Source organism: Mauremys reevesii, linkage group 6, assembly GCF_016161935.1.
Source record: "Mauremys reevesii isolate NIE-2019 linkage group 6, ASM1616193v1, whole genome shotgun sequence".
In the NCBI taxonomy this organism is placed as follows: Eukaryota; Metazoa; Chordata; order Testudines; family Geoemydidae; genus Mauremys; species Mauremys reevesii.
In genome coordinates this window covers 112,911,766-112,935,386 of record NC_052628.1, presented here as the reverse complement: position 1 = coordinate 112,935,386, position 23,621 = coordinate 112,911,766, and the positions used below count along the sequence as shown (strand labels likewise).

The following is a 23,621-nucleotide window of genomic DNA, read 5'->3' as shown; positions in this document are numbered from 1 at the left end:
TCAGATTTAAAGCAGTGCATCATTTCTTTTGTATGTTTTGAAAAATGCTCCACTTCAGTTAACTTAAAAATCTTTCATCTGGGTTTATTATAATACTTCGTACTTACAAGGGACTTTTCATCACTTTACAAAGGTGGATAAGCATTAGTATCCCCTCTTTACAGATTGTGGAACTGAGGAACAGAAAGCTGTCATAGACCTCCATCCTGCAAACACCTAAACACATACAGTTGCAAGTAGTCCAGTGGAGTTCAATGGGGCTGCTTGTGTGTGTAAAGCTATGCACGTGCTTAAGTGTTTTCAGGATTAGAACAATTATGGACTGTACAGTTATGTAGATACACAACAGAACTTTAAAGAATTTTCCCCTGTAAAGGCTCAACAATGTTTTTCTTTTGAATGACACACTTTTTGATATTTTGGAAGCAGTCACAAACTTTGCTTGTGCATTATGCAGGTCAAAGAACTGAAAGGCAGAATGGCTGGTGCAGTAAAGCTCATTGAATGCCTTGCTAGGTCAGACAAGGAGAACTGGCCCAAAACCTTTCATCTGGCTCTAGAACGAGCAGGATATGACCCAGTTAGCAAACTTTGGAATATGAAAGAAGGTAATATGCAAATTATTTTTATCATACTCTGTGCTTAAGGTTCTGCTGTTGTACCAGGCATGAATCGTCTTCAGTAAGATGGGATTACCTTAAAGGGACACTGTCAGTTTGATTCCTTTCTTTGTTTTAATTGACTCAGTTTAAAAAAAAAAAGTGTTTTCTGGTAGTAAACAACCCTGAAATATAAAAATGTTTTAAAGCGTTTTTTTGCTCCCCTGTTTGATGATTATAGGGTCATTTTTAGCAAAGGAGAAATTAACTATACAAGATGAATGAGGAACCTGACTGCACAAAGTGAACAAACTGGAAAAATTTGTTCCACACCATCAGCATTGACCATTATTTTATGTGTTGTTTGTAATTGAAAGGCACAACATTTCCAGACAAAAATGTGATTTGTCAAGTTGATGGTGTCTCTTATTGAAGCTGATAAACCTTCCTTTGACTTGCCATCCCTGTTGTAAAGTGATCAGTATGGGTTTCCGCAATACCTAATGGACTGATCACCTTGTCCCTACACATCTGTGCACACAATAGAAAGGTAAAGGACCGTGTGTTTCAGAGTTTGTTGAGCAGCATCTACTGGCACTCAGACTGAGCAACTTCTTCTGTTTTCTGCAAATGCGGAATTTCCCATCAAGTCCATCTTCTGCCACTGAATTTACCATTTTTTTGTGTTTTTCGTTTCCCCACTTCTTTGAGATTATAAAAATACCCTCACAAATGAGCTTGCTTTGGAGTTATCAGGGAAATTCTTGAGTTGAAGATGGTAGGATTGGGCACTACATCACTGAACCAAGTGATTGTTACGGCTGAATCTAGATTCCATTTTTTTATACTTGAGTTGCTTTGACCTGGAACATAAGGAGTTTGTTTGAAATAGTTTTAATTAGCAAATGAGGGGAAAATATTTTTTGTAAATGTGTAGCTATTTTAAGTAACTTTTTTTTTCATATCTGTGGTTGGCTCTGATTTGGAGACAGCTTTATATTACAGTAACCCGGTCTGTGTCATTTTATGTGTCTTTGGGAGCCCCCCGCTCCCAAATCACCTGTATTTTATAGTCTTTTTTTTTTAAAGGCTTTTTGGGCCTCTTATGACATCTACCTTAATAAAACTAAAGTTTACTCGATTGGGGATGCTCTTGGATCATAAGAAAAAATATCCATGTTGGAGATGTCACAACTCGAACAGTCAAAGAGAGTTGCTGACAGGAGTCATTGCTAACTAAAGCCTGCTCTTTGGAGCTGAAGTTGTTGGCTAGCAGTGAAGAGAAGAAAGGTAGCTCTGATGTGCTTTTTGGTTTTGTATGTTTTTTGTCACAGCTAAATTAATGATAGCTCTATGAGAAAATTGTTCCACAATACAAAATATAGGGGGAGCAAGGAATATTTAGCATATGCCCTCAGAACTAGTCAGAAATAAATCTTGGACTGGTACAAGTAGGAAGAGGAGGTTGAATAGGCTGTGCTTTTATGAGCACGTGGCACTTCTAAAATCATAGGGGTCCACATAGTCGTTTGTCTACCTTAAGCCCAGCCTGGACAAGGCATTTTATTTTTACCTCATAGACTTTAAGGTCAGAAGGGACCATCATGATCATCTAGTCTGACCTCCTCCACTGCCAGCAAACAACTTCTTTCCCAATAAGATTCGGCATTGTGGGAGAACCACTTTCCTGGCCTGTCAAACGTATGATATTTAAAGTGGAAAAGATGGCTAAGATGCTTGCCTTGGTGTTGTTCAGGTAACGATAAAGAGATGGATGTTGAAATGATGGAGGACCAGAATGGGAACAGTAGTGCCTTAGACATAAATGTACAGTATTCCGAAGAAGCAGAAGTTCCCAATTTCAGTGGAAGTCCATGTTCTCCTTCAGGTAATATTACAAACATTAGAACTGTGCGCTCCTTTGCACTTTTAAAATGTGTGTGATGTCCTTAAAATGGCTCAAAAGAAAATTGTAGAAAATAGAGCACTGAATTTCCTATGTCCCGGTTTAATTTAACTTCACTGGTTGCTGCTAAAAATCCCCAATGCCTTGGGCATGACATACAGCATATGCTGCCCCTTGTTTCCCATACACTCACTGGAAAGTTGGTGTTTCAGAGGAGCATCCTCATGAATGGGTTAAAATAGTGGAACTCAATCCATGGCTCTTCTCTGATTTGAGTAAGGCCTGGTCTACACTAGGCGTTTAAATTTATGAAACAAAAACGATTTTAAAACAACACACATCACACTACCAGGCACCACATATCGATTTTTTTAAGGCTTTTCTTAACTTCTCATTAACTCTTTAAAACGAGCAGAACGGATTAAACATATTATTATATTATAGATATAGCATTTTATGGTTATGTTGGATTATGGTCGGCTATCCGAGCCCGAGCCTATGCACACACTGACCGCCTGGACAGCAATCAGCAATCTGAGCTCAGCACAGAAAGACAGGAAAAGAGAAGCCCCCTTTTTTTTTTGAATATTTGAGCCCGCCGCCAGCCGAGGTGGCAGCAGCGTTAAAATGCAAAAAAAAAAAAAAATAAAGAAGAAAAAGCTCTCGCATGGCGGATGTGATCGTGGCTCGCTGCAGGCAAATCTATCAAAGGCTGCAGAAAAAAAAAAAAAAAAAAAAAAAAAAAAATCAAAAAGAAAAAAGCCACGCCAGGGCCAGCAGACTGACTGCTTGACACAACGAAGCGAAAAAGCAAAGATCAAAATGGACGTCATGACTGGGGGACTGGACTGCTATCACTATCCCTGCAGTCTCCGAAAAGTATTTTGCATTCTTGGCTCTGCTCTGAGCTTCTATGTCAAACACAACAGTCAATGGGTGTGGGGTCAGGGTTCGGCAATCAGGCGCCCCCCTACCCACCCCAGAAGTGAAAGTAGAAAACAATCCTCTCTCTCTCTTCTTTAACCACTATCTTCTCCCTATCTTTACTAGATGAGATAATGCTGCAGCTGCAGCACTCCAACTAAACATGCTACGCCCGCCTGGCTGTGGGTGGCTGATAGTGCAATAAGACTGGGTACTCATCTCATCTCATCAAAAGGGGCAAAGCAAAAAAAAAAAGGAACACCATGATGACCAGCATGCATCTGTTAGGGGATCATCAAGGGGCCTGGTTTATTTTTTCATGTAGAGATGCAATATGGATGCTGATAATCATCAGTCATAGAAACAGGGGCTGAGCAGCTCCCCCCCCCCCCTTCATTGTGTAAAAAAAGAAATCAATGCCCTGAAACTAGCAGAGGGATGCTGGGCTCTCTCCTACACACTCCTTACTGTCCTGTCTGGACTATCATAGCAGCTGCTGCTGCCTTCCTCTCATATCACTGTGTCTTATTCCTGCATCTTTATTTACTTCATCACACAAGGGGGGACAATGCTATGGTAGCCCAGGAAGGCTGAGGGAACGGAATCAACAGGTGGGGTTGTTGCAGGAGCACCCCTGTGAATAGAATACAGCTCATAATTTCTGCAGGATCTGACACAGAGCAGCTGTGCTCTCTCTTCTCTGAGTTCTCTTCTCTCTACACTGCCCCCATTTCTCTAGGGACTAGGGGGGACTTGCCATATCTAGGGGACTTGCCCATATTCTAGGCAGGACTGATTCTGTTTTAGATACCAAAAAGAGGGATTGACTCAGGAGTCATTCCCATTTTTTTTTTGCACCCTGGCTAAGAGCAGCCAGGGGCACTTATGACAGCAGCAAATGGAACAGTGCAAAAGGACTGGTAGCCACAATCATCTTATTACCAATTTATGGTATGGTAGATGGTGCAATATGGCTGATAACCATCCCTGCTATCATGCAAAAGCAAAAGCATGCAGCTGTGTAGCGCTGCTGAATCGCCTCTGTGGCGGCATCTAGTCCACACATTTGCAGAACCACCGAACAAATAATTTCACTCAACAAAATTCAAGGGGGAGGGGGGGGGGAGGGAGGGCTGCGGGACTATATGGGGCTACTACGTAGCTACTACAGTGCAAAAATGCAGAAGAAATCTAGCTAGCCGGACCCGTGGACGACACCACCGATTTAATGTGTTTAGTGTGGCCACGCACACTCGATTTTATAAAATCTGTTTTACAAAACCGGTTTATGCAAATTCGGAATAGTCCCGTAGTGTAGACGTACCCTAAGTCACCACATGACTTAGTAACTGGTAATTTAGATAAACAACAGTATATTGGTCTGTGCCCTGGCTGGAACAAAGCTAAGGGAGCCCTAAAATACTGCTTGTTTTCTTAACTGTTTTGACAAATGTTAATGTGTGCTATCCTTGTCTGTTAGTCACAAAACAATAACTAGTAACTCTGACAGAGCAGCTCTTTGGTTTTTAAAGGCAGGGAGCCCCTGGATTAAAGAAAACATTGAAAGGTGTGGGAGTCATTAGACCAGAAAGAGATTAAACTAAGACACATTCAAGCTGTACGTAGTGTTCATACAGTCTGTTCTGGGGAGACACAGACAGACATTCTTCTCATGTGCTATGCTTTCTGGCTTGAAAAGATTGGGTTAAGGTAAGGTCAGTGTTGACTCTGCCAGTAAAGAGTTTGAAAGGAGTTCATCTGAGGGAGAACAAACAGGCTTTACAAAATGCAGGCTCGTAACACACAAACCACTTAAAGTTCCAGTCTGGTATATGGTCTGTTATAAAATCTTTTCCCTCAAGAGCTACTCATTAATTTTAGCTCATAACTATATACGGGAGATAATGTATTCTAACCAAAGCATTACTGCCTCCCTTTTATATAATGGATCATGTTCTTCACCACAGCATATATTGAGCTTTGCTTATTTATGTTCTAGAAGTGTCTCAACAATCTACTTATGGACCAAAGAAGGCTAGAAGTTATCAGACTGAGCTTGCCCGACCTGCTGTCAGTGGGAAAAATACAATCATATGTGCTCCTACTGGTAAGAACATGTGTTTTCCCAGTGTTGGATTTTTTTGTTTTTGAGAAGTGCTCTTTATTTTGCTGCGTGGTATGAGAGGGGGGGAAGAGTCTGTGGGAGGGGGAATGGACATCACAATTTTGTCTGTTTAGGACAAGGATTTGTCAAATTCTCCCATCAACCTTTTATTTAAAAGCAAACTATCCATTAAGTTTAATCCACAGTAATTATAGAGGAGCCCCAAGGAGTCACTAGTTATGTCCTGCACAGATAGTGGGTGAGGTTCTGTGGCCTGCAATGTGCAGGGAGTCAGACTAGATGATCATGATGGTCCCTTCTGACCTTAAAGTCTATGGCATTTACAGCAAAACTAAAATCCCTCTCCTTTGCACTTCGATATTCAAATGTTCCCTCTGAAATTTCCAAACTAGCCCTTCATGGGCCAATTACATTTTCCATAATGTTTGTATGGCACAACATTTGCTAACTTTCACCGAGAAAAGGTTTAAAATTGAGACCTTGAGACTCGGCTGGAGATTTTCTGTCTAAGTAAAGAGCTGCAATCTCTACAAACTCCAGACCTCAGGGACATTTTCATGTCAGCTCAGGAACAGGTCAGTGTTAAAGTTTAATCACAAAACAGCTGTTCCCCTTCTGCAAAGAGTAGCTGACTGAGCAGTCAGCTTTCACTGGCTACTTCCCTCAGATGCTGCCAGCCTGAATCACCAACTTCATTCCTCACAGGGGCTTTGGGAAGAGAGGCTGTGGAGGGAGAAACTAAAGTGTGTGGGAAGGGCGAGCAGGACTATGTGGGGGGAGACTTGCAGATGAAGATACCGTGATAGCAGATACGCACCAGTGACCTGATCCAAAGCTCATTGAAGTCAATGGAAAGACTCACACTGACAAGCCACAGATCAGCTTCTCCCTGTAGTGCGAGGCTATCGGAGGTTCATAAGTCTGGCTGAGGGACTGGACCCCCCCCACCTCACAGACACCCACAATTCTGAAGAATCATGATGTCCTTCCCCCCATATCTCTGCTCACTTAACTGTTTTTAAAAAAATGAATGCAATTGGGGAAGAAAGCTGTGGGAGGACCATGGAGAAATCCAGACTGTGCACTGGGAGCAGTATAAGCAGGAGTGAGTGAGGATCATATGGGGGAGGAGTGCAGCAGTATATGTCACAAAGAGAAAAAGTGGGCTTTGGGGGGGAGGGTGGGGAATACAGACCGTTGGGGATCTGTGTGGGGCACATGAGAGTTAATGCAGCATGGATAGGGTAGCGTAGAGGCCCTTGTGTCGAAGTATTTGTGTGTTCTTTGTGCACAAATTCCCATATATAGTTACACAGTTTATTTTACGAATACAAAAAAATGTATGCAGCAATACACGAAGTAGTTACAAAAAGGTTGATATTCTGGCTTAAAGGAAAAGTTGGAAAATGAGCAAAATTTAATGGACCTTAAACAGCTGTAATCTCATGAGGAACATCTCTGGATTTTACTTTTTTTTTTTCCTTCTCTCTCTCCTTTTTTATTTATTTAAAGTTTTTTGTTTTGACACAAGTACTGCTCTAGAGAAACAAGCTTTTTGTGCATTGGGGAGTTCCTGTGATTATGGGATATAACTCAAAAGAAGATATCTGTAACGTTATTTAGAATGCTGCTGATAAACAAGGAAGCAATCCTAGCAAAGCCATAAGAAACGGAAGTGAAATGAAATCGGGGTTTGTGAAACAGAAGAGGACAAGACTGATAGGGAATTTGCATCCCTTTAAACAAATAAAGCCAGTACACTCTTAATGAGAGCTATCACTCCCCCCTTAATCCATTGCTTTATGTCAAAGGACTGTCATTCTATATGGTAGATAAGTCATCTTCTGTACTACTGAGTCTGTTTCAGTACCAAGATCACAAAATAGAGAGTGATGCTAAGTATCCTGCATCCCCCAACTCCATCCCTACAGTGAGCTTAATGTAAGAACATGGGTTTGCCCATAAGGAGCCTTAAATTGTTACAGCTGCACTTGTGGGGAGGGAATATTCCAGCTTTTTGTTACTAATTCTTTGTTTTCACGCTTGATGTTTAAAAGGATCTGGGAAAACCTTTGTGGCACTTCTGATTTGTGACAATCATCTTCAAAACATGCCCAAGGAACAGAAAGGGAAGATTGTCTTTCTAGCTACTAAAGTTCCAGTATATGAACAACAGAAAAAAGTCTTCACACAACACTTTGAAAGAACTAGGTAGGTACGAGTCCACACATGTAGTCTTCAGGTTTCTTCACTTCCGAGTTCCATACCGTAGGATCCTTTACATCCTCATGATCCTACATTTTTTTGTTACCATTTCAGGACTGTCTCTCAATATAGTTCTGGTAAAAAGTGTGGCCCAAACTCAGAAGATGAAAATACATCCAATCAAAAAGTGACCAAACTGTCTTTGAGGTGTAATTGAAGGCTGCCTCTGAAAAGCAGCTACTTAGTTGCAGCAGTATAGAGCCCTTCTATGGACTTATAACTTTCATTTAGGTATAAAGGAGCTAATTGACATGCATCCGCATGGAAGCTTCTCAGTGCTAAGTTCTCTTTTCTTATAGCCCAGAACTTTGGCTTCCAGATACATAGGGGGTGGGATAGGTTTTCTGAATACAATCCATTTCATAAGCAAAGGATGATGGTTGAATGGATGATGCTGATAAAAAATCCACTGTCTTAAGCCAAACATGTTTCAGTTGGGGGAGTTGCAGGTGCTCAGTACCTCTGAAAATGTGGTCACCTATTTAGAGGCCTGATCCAAAGCCCATAGGAGTCAATAGACTCTCATTGACCATAATGGGCTTTGTATCAGACCCTGGGGATCTAACTTAAGGCAGTCACAATTGAAGATTTTGGGCCTGGGTGCATCTGTCTTATCAAATATCACTACCTTGCTTGATCCCCAGGAGATCTTGCCCTATCTTCTTGCTTTTCTTGCCCTGTGGGTGTACTAATGTGAACATACTCTGTATTAATGTCACGACATGTCTTTTCTCTCCCAGGTACAAAGTTGCGGGGATTTCTGGGGAAACGGCTGGGGATGTCTCGTCAGCAAGCGTCATTGAAGGGAATGATATCATTGTCTTGACACCTCAGATCCTTGTGAATGGTCTCAAAGATGGAACCGTTCCTTCCCTTGCCATTTTCACATTGATTATATTTGACGAGTGCCACAACACCACTGGGAATCACCCCTATAATGTGTTAATGACCAGCTACTTGAATCTTAAATTTGACTCCGCTGCGAAACAGCTGCCTCAGGTAAGGCACCACCCAGGGGTGGGAGCATTTGAAAAACATGTTACAGTAGACGCAGGACCGCCTGCTGAGGTTTTGTTAGCTATGCCTTCCATCATTTTCCCTGAAAACCCCACCTTGCTACCACTGCAACTTCAAATATTAACCCTGTGCTTCACTCGGAGGCTTCTGGCTCAGCCACGTTCCCAGCAGCAGTCTCCTTTTAGTCAGCAAGACAAGCCCTAATCTTTTTAACTCCAAACTGGATTCTGGTGACGGGCTCATGGGAGGAACTCCCGGGTTACAAAACATAATCCTTGACTTGCTCCCTCCAGGACAGCAGCACAGGAGTTGGGCCACAATGGTTCAATTGTGACTTAATATTTCATAGCCTTTAAAAGTACATTGTCTTTAAGAAGCAGAATTGACTCTGAAGGAGCCAGAATCGAAGTTTCTCCTAGCACTGATGCAAGACTGGCGAGAACATCTGGATCTTGAAAAGAATCTTGGGGAGGGAGGAGAACAATGTAGTGGAATCTTGCGAGCTTTTTATTCAGAATATCAATGCCAGTGTTCTTGATTTCTCCCCTCTCTTTACTAACGAGGAAAATCAGTCAGGGGACTGTCATGTTACTGGCAGCTTCTTTTTAATGACATGATCTAACTAATTATTTTGTACGTGAATATGTGCTCAGATTGTTGGCTTAACAGCCTCGGTCGGAGTGGGCAGTGCCAAGACCCTTGAGGAGACGATAGAATACATCTGTACCCTCTGCGCCTGCCTCGACATACAAGTCATATCTACCATCAGAGAGAACACACAAGAACTGGAGGAGATTGTATACAGGCCCCAAAAATGTAAGTGTTTGAGTAGGAATGTATCACTGCTAAGGTCCTGGGTCAGTCTAGTGTTGGAGAACAGACTGAACTGCATCTCCATTCAGGACAGCACTTCAGTCAAATGCTCAACATTAAGCAGCATGTGCTTGAGTCCTGTTAACGTCAATGTGACTTAAGCCCACACTTAATAATAAAGGATGTTTTGAAGTGCTGTTCTGAAACAGGGATGTTTTCCTGAATCGGGGCTGAAGTTCTGGTGGGCCTGATGTTCCTCTCACCTAAACGGCTGTAAATTGGAAGTACCCTCTTTTAGATTAGTGGAGGTGCACAAGTCCACAACCTCTGTAAGGGCCCCATCCAGCAAAGCACTTGCCCACATGCTTAATTTTAAGCACACTACTCACAGGCTTGTGCTTTGCTGGATCAGGCCTGAAGTGAGAGTGAAACTAAACCTGATCTATCTTTTTGTTTCTTGTATATCTTCAGGGTTGGAAAACATAGTGCCAAAACATTGAATGTAATGTGTAATCCTGTTTAGGTCCCATTTTCTTGAGAAATTTTTCAGTCCGAGATCCACTCTCATCTGAGGTAACTTTGTAAAGATAAATGTTGGTGCGTGGTCATATTTGATATCTGAAGGGAGGGAAACAAATGTTAATCTGTCAGAAAATTCTAGTGCCTGTCTCAGAATTACTTAAAGATAAGCTCTAGCTGCAGAATTTATATCCAAACCTTGAGCGTTCCTGTTTGGATGCAGGTTTTGGTTTAGGGCTATTTCTATTAAATATGCATGTGCTGTGTAAAAGATTAGAGTTTGGAGTATATGATTAAATTGGACTGTCTCCACGTCCCATTTAGTTTGCCTGCCTGTGAGGTGTGTGGAGAAGAAATATGTACAGTGCTGCTTCTAGAATGTATGGTTTTTTTAATAAAATAAATGGATTTCTGTGATCTTAGTGAAGAATTGAGTCAGTTGTGAAATTTGGAAATAGGGGAGTTGGAACTTTTAACTGTGGAACCAGAGTTTTAAGTTCAGATTTTGTGTGTGTGTGTGTGAGAGTGTGTGAGAGAGAGAGAGAGAGAGAGAGAGAGAGAGAGAGAGAGAGAATTCATTGTGTTAACCAATATTGCCCAGGATAGCTCATTTGTACGGAAGCATGACTATTAAATTCCAAGGTAAAATCCTGCCTGCCTCCTAGGTGGTTGCTAAGAGCGGGCCAAGAGAGAGCACAAAAGGAGCCTTTCCTAGTGTACGTGGCCTGAGTAAGGGCTAGATAGAAGACAGTCTGTGTGCTCCTCTAGTGCCGGGGCAGAGAAGTCTTACTCCCCAAGGGCACCCAAAGGCGGCTGGACTGTGGATCAGTGTCTGTCATAGACTTGAGCCATGGATCTGGCCAGCTGCATGCAAGGCAGTGATCTGTATGCCAGGGGTGCTCTGCCTCTGGATGTCCAAGCCTTTTAGGAAGTGTTGTGCTCTTCTGAGACAGAACGTCTCCCGATGCTCCCTGTAGGGCCATGCGACTCCATTGTGCTCCCATCAAGCGCATAGTCGAGCCCCTAGGAAACGCTGCACTGTGACTGTTGTAACTGAGCCTTTACTGAGAGTTGCATGAAAGGAAATAAAGGAAGAGGAATGGACTGAAACGCATTAGGTGGATGTTAGATAGGAATTTCCTAGAGCTGAAGGGCTCTGTTTCCCCTATCATTTCCCAGGTTTGCTTTTTGCAGGTGCAGGTGCATGTGCAGTGTAGTATTGATCAAGTAACGGATAGACTAATAGTACAACGTGAATAGTGAACCTGAAATGGTGAAAATCAATCCTTTCTGCACTGATCTTGCCCGTAGAATTTTGCCTGCGTAGAACTAGGGATCCTCTCTTTCTGTGCATGTATAACCCTGTAACTCTGATGATAAAGGCAATTAGCTAGGCCAGACTTGGCCCTTCGAAGGACCAAAGACACAGCTACAAAGGATGTTAGCAAAGAACAGCCAGGCCCAGTGTTCTTTGAATCATAGAATCATAGAATATCAGGGTCGGAAGGGACCTCAGGAGGTCATCTAATCCCACCCCCTGCTCAAAGCAAGACCAATTCCCAACTAAATCATCCCAGCCAGGGCTTTGTCAAGACTGACCTTAAAAACCTCTAAGGAAGGAGATTCCACCACGTCCCAGGCTCTAAGTAACAGTTTGTCGTGTTGGTTGATAGAGGACCTGGAAATGTTTTAATCAATCAGCTTTGGTTTGTGATCTATTGCTGATCCCTTTGTGGTTCCTTCTTGTGACTCTAGCTTTCAGACTAGTCGGGAAGCGCCCCAAAAACCACTTTATGGACATTATCTCAGTCCTGATGTCTGAAACTGAGGCCCTGGCAAGCAAGATTTACCCAATAGGTAAGATGACACCGAATGCAGACCAGTGGGAGAGAACTGGGGATTCATTTTTAGATTATATCAATAATGACCAACTCTTACTTACTGCAGCAGCATTCATTCCTTCAGCTTCCTTTCCTCTTCTTATTTTACCTTTTCTTTTCCTTCCATTTTCTCTTTTCTAATATCTCAGATGAAATAGGTTGCACATGGAAAACAAGCTTTTTGCTTATCATACAAGCTGTCTTAATTTGTAACATCACCAATCATTTGACATGCCATGAAACCAGATTGCCTAGTCTGAGTGTATAGGTCGTGAAACTGTCAAATAATTGTAAGTAAAAATACCAGAGCTCTCTTTAGAATGCAGTTTTTTGTTTCTTTGTTGTTTTTCCTACAGAGAACGTTCTGGTATGTGGTATTTCTCTAGATATTTCCTATAAAATGAGCCTACGCTAAAGGATCACATAATGAGGCCTTGGGCATATCTTAGCTTGACTATTGCAGCAGCTTCTTTTCTTGTCTCTGTGCTTCCCCCTTTTCCAGTCTATCTAAAACTGCAGCTGAAACTTATCTTCCTCTCCTGCTACTCTGACACACACGGTCTCTTATGCTCCTCGAGTTCAGTCACTGGCTTCCTGTGTGAATTAAGTTTAGCCTCTTTGTCCTTTGAGGTTCTACATGGCGCTGTCCTGCCTACATTTTACCTCATGTGTTGCATCTCCCTACTGTTCCCTTGGACTCCTCTTCCCAATTACCTATCTTAGGTGTTTATATGCCCCCTCCCTTACTGTCACATATGAGCACCTCATAAATCTTCAGTGTATCATGATGACCCTTGTGAAGATAAATTTTACAGAGGGGGAACTATGACACAGAGAGACTGACAGAGAATGAGCCAGGGTTGTGTAGCAAAGGAAGCTGCTGTCTGTAGGACCTCAGTCTCATTTGTTGCAGAATTTGGAAGGTGTGTGGTGAATAAGGCAGGGGATTGCAGGACTAGAGGGTGGATTCATGGCTGAGATAGTTGAATGCCAACCTAGAAATTGGATTCTATGCCTGCCTTTGCCAGAGTTCCTGGTTGGGCAAATAACTTAAATCAAACATTTCATGCAGGGCCTTGAATTGTGTGATTGAGTCATTGGGGTTTGATTTATCATAGAATATCAAGGTTGGCAGGGACCTCAGGAGGTCATTTAGTCCAGCTCAACACAGGGCCAATCCCCAGACAGTTTTTTATCCCAGTTCCCTAAATGACCCTCCCCCCAAGGATTGAACTCATAATGGTGGGTTTAGTAGGCCAATGCTCAAACCACTGAGCTATCCCTTCTCCCAGAAGTGCTGAGTGCTCACAGCAGCAAATGACATCGATGAGAGCTCTGTTCTGAATAACTAGTGCTACAAAATGCGAAGTATTCTGAAAAATCAGGTCCTAGGAGTCTTGGGCTATGTCTACACGCCGCACCTTAAAAAGATGTGGCTGTGCCAGTGCCACTGCAGCCACGCCATTGTAAGTTGTGCGGTGTAGTCGCTCTTTATCGTCGGGAAAGAGGTCTCCCAGAGACAAAATAAAGCCACCCACAATGAGGGGCGGTAGCTTGGTCGGCAGGAGCATCACTCCTGCGCCAATGAAGCACAATCCACACCGGCGCTTTTTGTCATTAAAACTTTTGGCGTTCGGGGGGTGTTTTTGCATACCCCTGAGTGACACAAGTTTTAATGATGAAAGCACCAGTGTAGACATAGCCACTACGTCCGGTTACCCAATTCAAGGCTATTTGTGACCTTAATCTCTCTGTGACTCAGTTCCCCATGTGTAAAATGGGGATAATACCGTCCCCCGCCCACTTCACAGGAGAGTGGTGAAGTTAAACCAAGTGTTTGCAAAGCACTTGGATACTATAGTGATGAGCTCAATAGAAAAACCCAGGAGGAAATCGAGGCTCGGTCTACATTAGCAACTTCTGTCAGTATAACTGCGTTGCTCAGGGGTTTGAAAAATCCACCCTACGACATAGACCACCCATTGAATAATGAGGAAAAAATTAAATACTGACTAGCTGTTCCTTCAGTGAACATTATCCATTGAATGAGGCAAGGGTCCTGTGGCGAAAATAGGATGTGATGATGTAATTAAAGCCAGTGACACAATGCATACACACAGATGTTACAAAGGGTTAATTCTGGCATTTCCTAACTGAGAACTTGTCTCTGCAACCTTTATGTTCTTTTATTATTCTGTACGGTGCCCTGTATCTTGTTCTGGCTGTTAGCTCCTCAGTAAGATGTAGTGATGCTTGCTGCCTCTTTCTGCACCAGATGCGTTGTCCCACATTAAGAGTAAACGTTTCGGAACGCAGTGCTATGAACAGTGGATCGTTGACACTCAGAAGAAGTGCAGAATGTTGCAACTGCCGGATAAGGAAGAAGAGAAGAGGATTTGTAGAGCTCTTTTTATTTACACTGAACACTTACGGGTCAGTAAATGCCCTCTCCTATTGCATGTACGGAGGGCTCAGTCATGTTCACAGCAGTGCAGGTGCCTCCAATTAGAAGTTGAATAGGACCCTACACAGTTCCCAGATTTCTGGGTGCCCTTATCTTTGTAGTAATTATGGGATGATGCAATGGGCCAGACTCTCAGCAGTACAGATTGGCATAGTTCCACTGGCTTTACTGCAGAAGGAATGCGAAAGACATTGAGCCAGATCCTCAGCAGCGTAAATTGTGGGTTTTAGCCCACGAAAGCTTATGCCCAAATACATTTGTTAGTCTCTCAGGTACCACAAGGACTCCTCATTGTTTTTACTAAAGCCAAGGAGCTATGTCAATTTACACCAGCCATGGATCTGATTCAAGGTCTTGATTGAATTCGTTGTGCTCCAGAGTAAGGTGCAAAGGACTGGAGCGCACTGGGGAAACCTGTGGCTAATTTCCTGTGGCACTTGGGAACTGGTGATTGTCATCTTTCTTATAAAATGTTACACAAAATAAAAGTATTGTCTTTCATACAAAACAGTTTTCAATGTTATATTAAGCTATGGGTCAAATGGATGGAATACGTTTTAATAAAATGTAATGTGAAATGATCAAATAGTTTGTTTTCTTAAAGGCTTTAGAATACTGCAGAAATGAAACATTGGGGGATAGAACTTCAAACATTCTGAAAATAAACCTCCCTTAAGCCATAAGAATATAAATTACAGGGTGATTACTAACAGTGGCATTATGTCAGTGCTGTGCTTTAAGCACCTCAATGAGTGCATTGAACTCAACCCTGAAACGTGTGTAAATCCTGTAGGATCAGGGCCAGTATTTATGGCTATATCAGGGCTCCGGTTCCCATCTGGCTTACATTCAAACAGCGGTTTGAATAATCAGTTTGAGATTGGAATCAGGCTTCAGAAATTCACAGACTGAAAAATAAATTAGTGGATTTTTCTCAGAAGTCTATTTTAGCGGAGAGTGCAAACGTATACTTGTTTGAAAGGAGCAAACGCAGTTTTAGCACCCCCACATCTGAGCTGTGTCTTGGATGCTTACTAAAAACCATACTGTTCAGCGGATAACTGCTTGCAATCACTGTTTTCCTGTGCTACTGTAGAAGTAACAAGTATTTCAAATGCAGAAGCTTATCTTAGTAAAGCTTATCACTGGGTTCCCCCCCCCCCCATTACTGATAAGCATTTGGCCTGAGAAATGAGTGCTTTAAAAATATATTCCTCTCTCTAAACAGAAATACAATGATGCCCTCATCATCAACGAAGATGCACGGACTCAGGATGCATTGGCCTACTTGACTGAGTTTTTCAATGACATTAGAAGTGGTGGGTTTGACGAGATAGATCAACAGTTAACAGCGAACTTTGAAGGTACTTCCTGCAGCCCATCTGAAAGGTGCAAGCACTAGGCAGGGGGAGAGGAATTGTTTAAGGTGGGCCAACTTGCTTCTCCTCTTACTTGTATCCATGTTTAGAGGCTGTAACAGTTGGGGTCCCCACCTTCCAAGCCAGTTGTTTGCATGAAACCAGCTTTGAGTACCCATCTGTTGTCCAGCCCAGGAAAAGACTTTAAAGTTAATGGAGACTTTCCCTGTGCTCCCAGTGGACAAATGTCCTGGCTTATCAGTGGGGGGCTGAACTTGGGACCTTGAGTGCTAAAATCATGAGCTTCTACCCCGTGAGCTAAAGAAGTAATAACCTGAGCTGTCAGCTGCTATAGACTCTTATTCTCTTATGTGGGTCAGTGGCTAGCAGCTAAAGACACTCACTCTCCTGCTGTGTTTTACATGAGAACTGGGAGCCTGGGGGAGAGGGGAGGGAATCCTGAGTGCTAGTAACTTCAGAGGGAAGAGCCAGGGTAGGACACAGCTGGGGAAGGGGCACATGCCGCGCTCTGTGCTACTTGGGCTCATGCTACTCCTGCAAGTATTGCAGCAATGCCTCAAGGGGCTGTGGTTTAATGCAGCAGTGTAGCCCGGAATTTGGAGAACAGCTGATTAAGAAATCAAGTGTACTAAATTAGGCTCTGATCCTGCAACTGCCTGTGCAGAGTAATTCCCATTGAGGTCTGTGGGGATTCACATGGATGCAGGGTCTGCCTGTACAGAGCCAATTGAAGGATCAAACTTCGGGGTTTGGCTGCCTGGCAAGCTAGGGCACTGTAGATTCACAGCCTGGCTGGCCACACGCTAAGCCCTCAGTCAGTCAAGAGCCAGTAGAATCAATATTTGTCTTTAAAATAGCTGGGGGGTTTTAAAGCAATTTTCTGGTTTAGATGCCTGCTCAGGGGCTATGCTGCTGTGATTTCAGCTTTAAAATGCAAGTGATTCAGAAATAGGTTTGCATAGGGACGTGGTTACACATAAAACTTTTTTTCTTTGTTTTTTAAGAGAACAGTTGAGAATTTTTAAAGAAGGTAAGTGCGAGGGAAAGTCACTTGACCTTTGGCTGCTAGATGTGGGCCAGCTTGCTGTTTGCTGGAATGGCTGATGCTAACTGCAAACTGAGGAGGTCAATGTTTTCTTCCAGCTAAACAACAGGAACTGAGAGAGGCCTCAGTAGATGAACTGAATGAGAATCCCAAACTGGAGGAGCTCACCTTCATCCTGAATGAAGAATACCGCCTGAAGCCAGAGACCCGCACCCTTCTCTTTGTTACCACAAGAGCTCTAGTGTCTGTAAGACCTTCTCTCTCCCACATGACTAAAAAGGGGCAACTAGAAAATAAATATGGGGTAGCTTAGGAGCCTGCCTGGGCTGCGCTTATTGCACAGGCCAGGGGCTCCTCGCATCCCTTTCTGCGACCAAAAGTTTGGAAATGGTTACTAATGGGTATCTTGCTTTATAGGCTTTGAAGAAATGGATTGATGAGAATCCTACACTCAGCTACCTAAAACCGGATGCATTGATGGGGCGTAGCAAAAGAAACCAGCAGACAGGTATGGGAGTTTGCACTGAGGGAAGTAAGTTGTTATACCATGTGTTCCCAGACCATTATCTCTGTAGTCAGTCTCCATGTTCCAGGACAGGCCGACAAGCAAATGCCCAAGCCAATACTACAATTCCTTCATCAATATTAGGGAGGGATATGAAATGTACAGGAGATTTTACCACATCTAAACAGACTCCTGCTTTTCCTGCCAAAACCTCTGGTTAAAACGCTTGGTGCATTAGCAACAATGCTCTGCTATACAATTCTGCTAGATAATTTAAAAAAAAATCCCTCGTCCTCTTTACTCAGAGCGATGCAGTGGGTGTTCCCTGCCTCATTTGTCGCCCACTGAGTTTCCCTGTGGTTGGAGGTAAACACACGTTTAAAAACTTGACTGCACCAAACAGAGGAAATCTGACTTATTTTGAGAATATCTTAGTGGTTTAAAATAGCCAGAGAACAGGATCTCATTAAAACAAACCAGTTTTTAAAAGGACAGCTTCAAACACACTAGGGGAAGTGTAAAATGTTGCTTGCCAAAGTGATTCACAGTGTGACACCTTAACAAGAGTCCCTCTTTGTTAGATATTGTGCAGCTTTCTAGTCCTCAAGCCGTCAGCTGTGTATCCTGATGTGAGGCATTTCTTTCACTGTCTCCAGAGCAAACAGACTGACTTTTGGTACTGACTGCAAGGATAATATGTGTAGTATCTGATTTAGGAATTTTTCAGCATCTCACCGTGCATTGTATTCTGACTTTTTGTACTGTAGGGATGACACTCTCAAATCAAAAGGGTGTACTGGACTCGTTCAAAACCAATGGCGACAGTAAGATACTAATAACCACAGCTGTCGCAGATGAAGGGATTGATATTGCTCAGTGCAACCTGGTTCTCCTCTATGAATACTCTGGCAACGTCACCAAAATGATCCAAGTCCGAGGTATGTGCCACTAGAGCTTGAGGAACTATTATCATGTGAATATGGTATAGGGCTAGAAAATACCCCGTCAGTCCCTCTGACTGGCTGTCATGTTTACTTTAGGCGGTGTGTGTGTGTGTGTATCTTACTCTAATTTTGCTCTCCCTCTGAGTGCTTTCAGCTGAATGAAGGGTCAGGGCAAGTCTTGATGTCAGTTTGTCACAGGACGGAAGAGCTATTGATTAGATTAGAGTGTGTGTGTGTGTGTGTGTGTAAATAAACTATACACATCACACGATGGTGCTACACATTCAAGGAACATCTCTTAAGCGTGCATTTGTGCATGCAAGTAAATAGAAATATGCACAGAAGAATAGTTTAACAGCAAGTGCAATTGGAAATTCTGCAAAACATGCCCCCATGGAGAATTCAGAAGAAAGTCCATTAAGGGAGTCTCACATAGTTGCTTAGTCCCTCTACCCATCTACGCAGTTCTTTGCATATGGGCACAATCTGTCCTTAAACTTGTGTAACATAGTGCCCTCAGGTGGGTTGTTGGAAGTGTGGCTTGAACCTGGGACTCCTGGATTTAAAAACAAGTGTCTACTGTCTAAGCTAAAAGACACTATTAATACAAAGAATGTGGTGCTCATAAACCACTATAAGAACAGGAGTAGTTGTGGCACCTTAGAGACTAACAAATTTATTTGAGCATAAGCTTTCGTGGGCTACAGCTCACTTCATCAGATGCATAGAATGGAACAGATAAGTAAGGAGATAGATACATACACATACAGAGAACATGAAAAGGTGGTACTTGCCCTACCAACGCTAAGAGGCCATTATGTAGTCCAGCCACTAGAGGGGGATAGAGGGTCCTATTCGAAATGTCGGTTTCCCTTTCAGCTACAAAAGGGAAAAATGTTTCATAAAATTACCCAGCCCTTTTAAAAATTCTGCTGCAATGTTTAATTTTGTGATCTGAGCACGTAGTCAGGCTATGAAATTCAATACTGTTGTGAAACGGTTATTTTACTCATTTTAAATTGACCTTTCACTGAGGTGAGCTCCTGGCTTTTGGGGTTTATAGCAGACACTCAATGTCATAGTTTTATTGTTACTTATTTTTGTATTAAATAATTACCTCAAAATTAGACACTTAAAGTGTTGAGGGAAAAAGCTCTCTTGCTACAAGTGCTGTTGTAAATACCTGAAAAAGAAGTTGGACAGATTAACTCCTTCAAATTTTTGGAACTCAAACTACATGTGAGTTAGTTCTAACGGACCCCCTTTTTAAAAGCCTAGGACAACATGGGAATCCTATGAATTACTATTTATTATTAATTATTATTATTTATTAGTTTGTATCCCAGTAGAACCAGACCCCAGTTGAGATCAGGGCCGCATTATGCTAGGCACTGAAAAAATACATAGGGAAGAGACAATCCTTCCCCTAATGGTATTTCCTACTGTCAACTATCCGTTTTCATTTTGGTGGGAATCTAACAACGGGACAGATAACTAATGGATGTTCATCTGTCTTGTTCCTCATCTAGCCTTACGGATCTTTCTAAAAGAAATCAGTGGGATGATATAGAGTGGTTGCTGGCCACAAACTGTCTGAGCTAATCACCCCTGAAGGCCTCATGTGTAACACAGTACAGACAGAGAGAACACATACAAAACAGGGTGGGGTCTTTGTAACTTCAAAACTTCATAGAATGTGTGTGGTTTTTTTTGGATACTTCTTCAGATTAAGAGGGCCTGGGCCCAGTGAATTTTAACTGGGAGGCTTTTCTAAGCATGTGTAGTTGCTGCAGCTTGGGAATGGGCGAGGGCCACATGAGGACCCATGCAGAAGCATAACATTTCCAGTTGCTATGCCTGCATTGAGACCCAGGCTTCGGGGCACAGCCTGTCGGCTCTTTTGCTCTGTTCGCTATAGCGCGTTATAAAGGGGCTACCTGTCACCCCCAGGTCGCGGAAGGGCAAAAGACAGCAAGTGCATCCTTGTGACAAGCAAAAGCGAAGTGGCTGAGAACGAGAGGAACAATATCTATAAGGAGGAGATGATGAACAAGGCCATCAAGCAGCTGCAGGAGTGGGATGAGGAGAAGTTCGCAAGGAAGGTGGGTCCACTCGCTGCCATTCTGCATGGTCCAAATCAGAGACCGAACCTAAATTGGCCATTGTCACTGCACCACGTATTCACTCTGTGCACACACAAAGCTTGAGGCCTTGTGCTGAACCTGTGCAGCGGGGGCCGGGATACATTTCCCCCTGTATGTGCTAATCCATTGTGTAGTGTTGCTGTGTGCTGCTGTTTCACCCCAATGGTAGCTGTGAAGCACTGGTGGTCAAAGTGGATGTTCGCATAGCAATAGATGGACATGCTTATAATATTTTTAGCATCTCTGCATAGGGCTGTGGGTGGGCTTATTAGCACTGAAAAAATTTCTGAGTTGACGACAGAAACCAGTTTAAGCCCAAGTAGGTCATTGTGTCCACACTAGGTGTTCTGAGTCATGTTCTGAACCATTCCAGATTTGCTGGGTCTGTACTAGCAATGTCCTGTTTCAGTTGCAGTAGCCTTTGGCTACTGATTTCACAGCTCCCTGAAGCAGTGGATTCTGGGAGATTTCAAAGCCCCACTGGTGAGCAGGTTGGGACTGTAGGGGGATGGCTCTTTGAATGGTTTGCGTGATTATGCCATTCCCTTCCATCCTCACAGGCACTGGAATGGTGTTTTAGGTGTGCTGCAGGGCAGCCTAATCCAGACAATATTTGACATTCACATAAACCACGGGCTTTAGAAGTATGCTGGGAGTATCTCTCCTATCTTAAAACTGAAAAAGTCTCCAGGGTGGAGAAGGTCAGAGATGTGCTCTCCTTCATGCAAATTGTCCCAGTAGTGGTGTCTGGGCCAGATTCTTAGCTGGAGTCAATCAGCAAAACTCTATCCACTTCAATGCCAAAATTAACGTTGACCACTGTTTAACTGCAACTACCGCAGAGCTGAAAAGCAGCAGGTGTCAAATATTGTCTGTGGGGCCATGTGGCTTTACAGCAGATGAGGATCTGGGCCTATGAGATAGTATTACATTGTAGTGAGCGCTGTGATGTCAGGGGCTCGGGGCTCTGACATCACAAAAATCTTGTCCTGAGCATGCTTGGAAGTAAACTTTTTTTTCCCTGATGCTCTTCACTCATCAGTGACCATCTCAGACAGGTGCTGGCTTCATATTTCTGCTAAAAAGAGACTTTGTTCAAGAATTGGATGTCAGGCTGCCCGTCATAGATGCATAAGAATTGCAAAATACGTAGGGATAACTGGAGTTTGCAATTCTGAAAAGAATAGGGGTGGGGTCCTTTGGGGAGAGTTATTAGACCTGAGAGACTGAGTCACATTTTCATAAGGAATAGCAAAGAGGAGCTTGAATTCCACAACCACCACCATTTTCAGGACCAGGACCAGGTCTACAGCTGGTATAAATCAGCATAGCTCCATTGACTTCACTGTCGCTACACAGAGCGACATCAGCTGAGCCTCTGGCCCTCGGTGTTTCTTTGAAGCTCATAATATCCCTTTGTTTCTAATGCTTTGGTTTATAGATAAATGACTTGCAAAACAAGGAAAAGACACTGCGAGATTCCAGAAAGAGAGAAATAAAACAAAAGCCCCTGGAGGGCAATAGACAGTTGCTCTGTGGGAAGTGCAGAGCATATGCCTGTAATACAGAAGACATCAGGGTAATAGAGGTAAGCATATAGTTTAGGAATCTGTGAATGTTATGCTGTGCAAATAGTTCGTTACCAGTTGAGCCTTACCAGTCCAATTTTAGGGTTACAGTTGATGTGGAAGTTAAAATGACCAGTTTGATGCAGAATGGGACATAGGAACTTTAGTGACACATCACACCTGTGATTCATCCTGTGGCCAGTGCCAAATATTTCAATGAAAGGTGCAAGAATCAGTGTAATGTATAATTATGGAACAACGGTACATAGGAGAAATTTCTTCCTAAGCCCAGGCTGTTAACATTTAACTTACACTCAGAAACAGTGGTTTAGATTTTTTATCCTACTTTATGTATGTTTATCCTCAAGCATGATCCATTGGTTGGTAAATGTAGACAAACAGGAAATAGATATCGATATCTAAACAAACCACCCACCTTCATAACCACACGTTCATCTTATACATGTACAATATACATAGTACCTGAATACTTAATGTAACTGATGTTCACTTTCAACCCAGAGATTATGTTTAAAAAATCCTGCTAAGCTCTTTGCTGCAGGTTAGCACTGAGTTGATGATTTCCAGTTGCTTGTTATGCATTGTAGGGGGGAAAAAAAATTCCCTTAACTGCATTACCTTTCAGTTTCATTGGCTTCCCCCTTGTATCATGACAGACGCTACATAGGAGTGCGTTATTTACTTTCTCTAAACCATTCAATATTTTATATAGCCCTATCATAGTGCTTCCTTCTTCATCTCCTTGCTAAAATGAAGAGTTGTGATCTTCTCAATCACTCCTCCTATGGAAGTCTCTCTAGCACTCAGATGACTTTCATCACCCATAGCAGAGCACAGCATTCCAGGAGAAGACGTATATCATTGCTTTATGGAGTAGCACTATCCTTTTCAGGATTATTTTCCTTCTTATTCCTTAGGTGGTGTATTCCTTTTTTAGAACTGCTGCTGGGCATTATTCACGTTTTCATGAGGCTGTCTATGGTGACCCAAGGGTCTCAGTCAAGCTCTGCTCCCACCCACTGAGGTTGGGAAAGGCAGCTCTACAAGAGAAGAGCCTTGTCCTTGACATCAGGAAAATCTAAGCATTGATGTTGGGTTTCCCAGGCCTGGGGTATTTCACATGCTGCAAACAGGTGGTTTCCAAGCTGTGCTCTGGCAGAGTCCCCACTGCTTGGTGACCTACTGCTCCTTGTTTAAAAAAAAACTCCCCGCAACTGACTTGCACCACCCAGCTTTACATGCCTTAGCACTAGGAAATCGCAGATGGGCACTAGCTGTGTCTCGATTACGTTTGTTCCAGTAGCAGGGAGGTGTGGGGGTAGGAAGCAGCAAGGAGAAGCAGGGTTCTGGCTCTGAACTTCCTGTTTCTATGGTTCTGTAGGGGACTGACACCCCTCCCCCTGCAGTACCATAAAGGGGGAGCCTTGCACTGGAAACTCCCTGGAGCAGGGGTCCCCAACGCGGTGTCCGCGGGCGCCATGGTGGCCCCCGGGATGTCTAAGA

At 43.0% G+C, this 23,621-nt stretch overlaps 1 protein-coding gene across 2 annotated transcripts in view; it reads left to right on the top strand.

The window, feature by feature from the left end:
- The window catches only part of DDX58 (DExD/H-box helicase 58), a 47,602-nt gene that overhangs the window by 22,353 nt on the left and 1,628 nt on the right, over positions 1-23,621 (top strand). For both annotated transcript variants that reach the window (XM_039543431.1, XM_039543432.1), the window contains exons 4-17: positions 458-608; positions 2,356-2,487; positions 5,429-5,536; positions 7,612-7,765; positions 8,560-8,818; positions 9,490-9,652; positions 11,924-12,025; positions 14,324-14,481; positions 15,741-15,876; positions 17,035-17,183; positions 17,354-17,444; positions 18,209-18,379; positions 20,336-20,487; positions 21,971-22,117. In XM_039543431.1, coding sequence (XP_039399365.1) covers positions 458-608; positions 2,356-2,487; positions 5,429-5,536; positions 7,612-7,765; positions 8,560-8,818; positions 9,490-9,652; positions 11,924-12,025; positions 14,324-14,481; positions 15,741-15,876; positions 17,035-17,183; positions 17,354-17,444; positions 18,209-18,379; positions 20,336-20,487; positions 21,971-22,117 — 2,073 coding nt within the window. The remainder of the gene's footprint in view (positions 1-457; positions 609-2,355; positions 2,488-5,428; positions 5,537-7,611; positions 7,766-8,559; positions 8,819-9,489; positions 9,653-11,923; positions 12,026-14,323; positions 14,482-15,740; positions 15,877-17,034; positions 17,184-17,353; positions 17,445-18,208; positions 18,380-20,335; positions 20,488-21,970; positions 22,118-23,621) is intronic.